Source organism: Haliotis cracherodii, unplaced genomic scaffold, assembly GCF_022045235.1.
Source record: "Haliotis cracherodii isolate W230 unplaced genomic scaffold, xgHalCrac1.p SCAF_19, whole genome shotgun sequence".
NCBI lineage: Eukaryota > Metazoa > Mollusca > Gastropoda > Lepetellida > Haliotidae > Haliotis > Haliotis cracherodii.
The window spans coordinates 8,843,450-8,850,176 of NW_027266274.1; the positions used below are offsets into that span (position 1 = coordinate 8,843,450).

Consider the following 6,727-nt stretch of genomic DNA (forward strand, 5'->3'; position numbering starts at 1 on the left):
GCATGAAATTGGCAGAAAGCATTTAACACGATTTACAACAACGCCTGCGTAAGATCTATGATGGAAAACTCACTTAGCTTCCTGCACAGTTTCTGGTCTGTGTTGTATCGCGTGTTAACCTGACATAACAAGTCGGCTTGGATCTGACGGATCTGTAGGTCTGTCTAGACTCAGTTGTAAGCTATCCATCACGCTGGCATAACTGGTCATAGACGGACCAAGAAGAGGGTCAAGGGGGGTCAAGGGGGTCCAGGAGGTCCAGACCCCCCACCCCGCTTTGGAAAACCAAATATAGTGTGTTGTAGACAACCCTCCCCTACATTTGGTTTTCCAGGGGTCCAGACTTATACTACCAGACCACCTAATACTACCAGCCCACTTAACACTACCAGACCACCTAGCACTACCAGACCATCTTATACTAGCAGACCACCTTATACTGCCATACCACCTGATACTACCAGACCCCCGACCCCTTTGGAAAACCAAATGTAGTGATGTGTGTTGTAGACAACCCTCCCCTACATTTGGTTTTCCAAGGGTCCAGACCCCCGACCCCTTTGGAAAACCAACTGCTGTGTGTTGTAGACAACCCTCCCCTACATTTGGTTTTCCAGGGGTCCAGACTTATACTTCCAGACCACCTAATACTACCAGCCCACTTAACACTACCAGACCACCTAACACTACCAGACCACCTTATACTAGCAGACCACCTTATACTGCCATACCACCTGATACTACCAGACCCCCGACCCCTTTGGAAAACCAAATGTAGTGATGTGTGTTGTAGACAACCCTCCCCTACATTTGGTTTTCCAAGGGTCCAGACCCCCGACCCCTTTGGAAAACCAACTGCTGTGTGTTGTAGACAACCCTCCCCTACATTTGGTTTTCCAGGGGTCCAGACTTATACTTCCAGACCACCTCATACTACCAGATCACCTTATACTACGAGACCACCTTATACTACCAGGCCACATTATACTACCAGACCACCTCACACTGCCAGAAACCTATATACTACCAGACCACCTCACACTGCCAGAAACCTATATACTACCAGACCACCTTATACTACCAGACCACCTTATACTACCAGACCACCTTATACTGCCAGAGGAACCGCATTCGTGGTCTAGTGGTAGAGTGTCCGCCCGGACGGCCGCGTCATACAAAAAAACGTCAAAATATGGTACTTGTTGTTACCCTGTCTGGCGGTCGGCATTAAGGGGCTAAAACAAGGATTGGTCGGTATACTGTGTCTGAGCGAGATATTCATCTTAAACTGCGGCATGGTATATACTGCCAGACCACATTATACTGCCAGACCACCCTATACTACCAGACCATCTTATACGTGCCAGGGTCTCGTTATCTACCAGACTGGTTACGTGTTCCAGACTCATCTATTTAAACCAGGCATACAAGTTTAGAAGGATCCATTCCATATTTAAACCAATTAAACCTAAAGCTCTTGTTAAGCAAACAAAGCCTGCATCCTTCATACACCGGCTTTTATCCGAAAAAGTTTTTTTGGTTTGGATGAGTGAATAAAACTGACATACTCCACGACTCCAACACTCTTTAACCCCTGTCAATATACAGCGTGTGACAAAAGTCTGTATATCGATTGTAATGCTTTCCCCGATTCAAAATCTATCACAGACAATACACGGTTCAGATGTTTTATTCAATGGCAGCATTCAAAGGTTATACATAGAAAGTACCTGACTATAACACCACATCCAATATCCCACACTCAAGTATTTACACGAATAACAATATGCGTGTATCAATAAAATATGTGAGTGTATTTCTATTGAAGGCAAACGTCTACATTTCTGTTCAAAATCAATATATGCTTGTTTCAATTTCTCCGTCGTGGAACAGCACGCCTAGGTGAGCGTTCTGCGTGTGTGGTCGCCAAAGATACGCTGGCATCCCGAGCGGTTTACTGCTAAGCACTATGTTAATCAAGATCACAGTTCTAACAAGGACTGTGTTAGATTATTTTGTTGTTGTGCCTAATTAATGACCTTCATTTCTGGATGAGTCCGATGCATGGCCATGTTGAACGAAACGATGGATATGTTTTGGACAAGGTCTCCTTCTGAAGGGGAGATTCCACGATTTGACAGTGACAACATTTTGTCCTATTTGGCTTCACTCCGGAAGGACAAAAACGCCACAAGAGGAAGGGAAAGGTTTCGTGAAGGATACATTCACAACGTCTTTGTCACCAAGCCTAACGGAAGTGACAGGATGTACTTAAAGGCAAAATGTGGACAGAAGACGTATCAACATTGTTACGACATATGCGTCGAACTGTCCCGGAGCACGGCCGATGTCGTAAAAGCTGAATGCACGTGCAATCCATATAGGTAAGTACTATATTGGGTGAAAGACATGACGTTAAGAACAAGCCTGAATTGAAAGAATACGCCAAAGTGCATTAACCTTCGTGTTAATATCCACGAGGATCCCACCCAATTGTATCGTAAATGTTGTTTGAATGAATCCGCCATGTGTGTTATTGATTATGAATTGTTAACATTCAAGGGGTCAATTAGATATTGACAGCGCAGCATGTAAACCACGTGCGTTATGCCCGAGGCTTGTTTGATAAAACCCGTCGCACAATGGGTGTTTTTCCCTCATACAATGTATTATTAAGCATCAACAAGCCATTGGAATTTCCTATTATCAGTGGCTATTTTCATTCGATTTATTCAAAACGAGAATATGGGCTGCAAGTGAAACTGAATGTCAACTGCGTTTTGTAGTATGTTAGTCCTCCGAGTTTCCTTACTAGGTTATGCGTATGAGGTATTATACACGCCCGTACGTATATGTTAGATATAACAGCATATGTGGACACATTTTTGTACAGTTATTAGAAAACGTAACATGGTATGTCATGGCTTCTATGTCAGTCATTAAGAGATTATATAAAAATAGGAATGATGATTGATTTGTCTTCTAAAACCCCACATGTTATAACAATTGTTATAAATGCCGCAGTAATTACACTCTTTAGGACACTTAACATTATCCACATAATTTGGTAATCAATTCCTGTTTGAAATACCAAAACAAACGCCGTCATCAATTGAAAGTGGGTCATTGACCAAAAAGGAAAAACGTGTGCTTTAAGGCCATTGACGTAAAAAAATGTTAATTTCCACTTTCCTCAAATGGAATTTAATTAAATTAAATATAAACATTAAGGAGTACAGATATGAATGCCCGAGTTTCTCTTACACACTCGGGCGTTATAGCGATTGACTGCCCCAGTGCTGTCTGCTGTGACTATCGGTTATTCTGTGTGAAGTCAACGCCAGCGATATGGGACGCGGAGATAATTACCCTTGACATTACCGATATACTTTCTCTTCATCAATAATTAATGCATCTCTCATCATATTACATATGCCCTGTTCCAGGAAACACACCGCCGCCTGCAAGCACGTTGTCGGGTTGTTGTATGAGTTTGACGACTTCTGGCAATCGGGACTTACGGAGCTGCAACCTCAGTACCATCCTCACGAACACGTGTGTCGGAGAAGGCCGATCAACGTCCGGGAGGGTTCTCGGTAAACATCGCGAACACTATTTCAGAAACCAAAGGTTGTAAAAAACACTGCTGATTGTCGATTTTTACTGTAATCAAAATATGAAAATAATTACTTCGAGGACTTCATAACTCGAAATTTGATTCTCACGTCTCAATGACCCAAACTGGTGTATTGTTAGCAATGTTATAATTTTTAATGCTATAACCGATTTCGTTATATCAGGGGGAACATTAAAATTAATTAATTTTGTTTGGAAATAGTCAAGAAGGAAGGAATGAGTGAGTGAGTTAAACTTGAACGACGCGGCGGCGTTATTTAATCAAAGTTGCCACGAGAACAAATTATTGATAGCTAGAAGCATGTTATATAAATAAACTGCAGGGCAACAAAAGAACTTGGAAAGTATATTTGACCCCAAAACTACAAACGTCAAAAGGTTAATAGGCTGAACACAGTCTCTGATACACTGCAAACTTATGGCCCAAACTAATTTATGATACCCGTATCCAATACATCACTATGGAATAGGGGGCACGGGTGGCACAGTCGTCTAAAGCGCCGCGATTCGCTGTGCAGAGTTGCGTCCCTTGGGCACGCCAGAAACCTATGATTGTGGGTTCGAATCCGGGTTCGCCCCAATTATGTTTCTAGGTTTGTCAGCACCATACCCATGCTCGTGGGTTTCACCGAAGTGGTAAACGTCTGATACCTGCATCACTTCGGGGTTTCCTCCCACATTAAGCTGACACGCCGCGATATAACTGGAATACTGTTAAAAGCGGCGTTAAACCCAACTCACTCACTCACTCACTCACTATGGAATAACTAATTCTTGTTTTTGTTTTTATTTTAAGCCACCATTAACGTTTGCCCGGCAGTTTACATCAAAGTTATATTTTAAAGTAAATCCGTTAAATATATTTTAGCGTAACAAAAATATTGACATTTGTTTTCTTTCCATTCATGAAGAAGGGATACATGTTATAACAAATAGTTTATAACAAGAATTATAACAGTATTAACATCAACAAGAATCGGTATAGATATGAATATTTGATTGTGAATTTATCTGAAAAGGATCGTATTATTGACATTTTTATTTGAAAAATACAGAAAGTCGCAGATTACATGATGCGTAGTAAGGTGTTCTAAGGTGTGTGTGATTTATTATATTTTATGTTTTTCTTATTTTTTGTTTTGTTTTTATTTTGTAGGTTTTTTTTATATTGTTCTTTTATCTGTGGATATTCTGTACTGTTGTTGTTTCCGGTGAGTGGGTGTTCTTATTTCTGGAAGGATGTTGTTTCTGGGTGGGTGTTGCTTAGCCTAATTGGGTGTTGTTGTTTCTTGGTGGGTGGGTGGTTAATGTGTTTTTGTGTGTTGTGGCAGATGGGGTTGTTCTGTCGCGCGTGCGTCCTCGTGTGATGAACGTCAAAGGGTTTGGTGCTTAAGGTCACGCGTGTATCTATATGCCTGCTTCATCAACACGTGATGCATCTCACAACAACGATATTACCATATGCAAAACAGTGTCAATTCTATCGTCATGGTTACTGCAATGGCAGGAATATATTTGGTAGCTACATCCCCCATAAGGCTGGTGCTGGACGAGGAGGAGACAATTATCCTCGGTTACGTGCAGTGGTATATTTAGCTAAATAGAGAGCTAAGCCATGTTTGTATAGAAATATATTAGCTTATATGAATGGACACATTTGGTTTTATACACGGACAACTGATACTGTACACGTGTGTGAGTATGGTTTTATGTCGCTTTTAGCTATAATTCAGTGATATCACGGCGGGGGACACCAGAAATTGGCTTCACACATTCGGCGTGACGAGCGATCGCTTAAACCACTGGGCTATGTCACAACCCCTATACCGTGTGAGGAAATAGAATGGGTTATAAGAAGAAATTAGTACCGAGAAGAAAATTAGTTTCTCTGAGGATTTGGCTTAATATGATTATGTTATATGCAAGAACATATTGAGTTATACATGACCATACTTGGAAGAACACGGAACTTTGAGACTAGTTGTGGTTGTGTACAAGGATAAATGTGATTGTATACAAGGATAAATATGGTTGTATACAAGGATAAATGTGGTTGTATACAAGGATAAATATGGTTGTATACAAGGATAAATGTGGTTGTATACAAGGATGAATGTGGTTGCATACAATGATAAATGTGGTTGTATACAAGGATAAATGTGGTTGTATACAAGGATAAATGTGGTTGTATACAAGGATAAATATGGTTGTATACAAGGATAAATGTGGTTGTATACAAGGATAAATATGGTTGTATACAAGGATAAATATGGTTGTATACAAGGATGAATGTGGTTGTATACAAGGATAAATATGGTTGTATACAAGGATAAATGTGGTTGTATACAAGGATAAATATGGTTGTATACAAGGATAAATATGGTTGTATACAAGGATAAATATGGTTGTATACAAGGATAAATATGGTTGTATACAAGGATAAATATGGTTGTATACAAGGATAAATATGGTTGTATACAAGGATAAATATGGTTGTATAAAGGAATAAATATGGTTGTATACAAGGATAAATGTGGTTGTATACAAGGATAAATATGGTTGTATACAAGGATAAATATGGTTGTATACAAGGATAAATATGGTTGTATACAGGAACGTACGTGGTTGTTTAAAGGATAAATATGGTTGCATACAAGGATAAATGTGGTTGCATACAAGGATAAATGTGGTTGTAAAAAGGATAAATGTGGTTGTATACAGGAACGTACGTGGTTGTTTAAAGGAAAACAATAGGACATATACCGGAATAAAACGGGTTGTAAAAAAGAATAAATTGGATTGCATGAAGGAATAAATTGGGTTGTATAAAGGAATAAATTGGGTTGTATAAAGGAATAAATTGGGTTGCATGAAGGAATAAATTGAGTTGTATAAAGGAATAAATTGGGTTGTATAAAGGAATACATTGGGTTGTATAAAGGAATAAATTAGGTTGTGTAAAGGAATAAATTGGGTTGCAATGAGGAATAAATTGGGTTGCATGGAGGAATAAATTGGGTTGAACACATGAATAAATTTGGTTGCATGTAGAAATATATCTCGATGTGTCCAGGATTATTTGTCGCTTAAT

General features: G+C 39.7%; 1 protein-coding gene across 1 annotated transcript; it reads left to right on the plus strand.

The window, feature by feature from the left end:
- The first annotated feature begins 1,934 nt into the window (after positions 1 to 1,934).
- LOC139467084 (uncharacterized) lies at positions 1,935 to 6,046 on the plus strand. Its single transcript, XM_071248801.1, has 2 exons — positions 1,935 to 2,384; positions 3,447 to 6,046. Exons 1-2 carry the CDS (start codon positions 2,065 to 2,067, stop codon positions 3,598 to 3,600), a joined length of 474 nt encoding a protein of 157 aa, XP_071104902.1. The 5' UTR covers positions 1,935 to 2,064; the 3' UTR covers positions 3,601 to 6,046.
- The last annotated feature ends 681 nt before the right edge of the window (positions 6,047 to 6,727 follow it).

What these genes read in the sequence shown, in the direction of transcription:
- LOC139467084 (XM_071248801.1), top strand. Translation starts at nt 2,065, where the DNA reads ATGGCCATGTTGAACGAAACGATGGATATGTTTTGGACAAGGTCTCCT. An exon ending in TGCACGTGCAATCCATATAG is followed by an intron (nt 2,385 to 3,446) that starts GTAAGTACTATA and finishes GCCCTGTTCCAG; the next exon opens with GAAACACACCGCCGCCTGCA.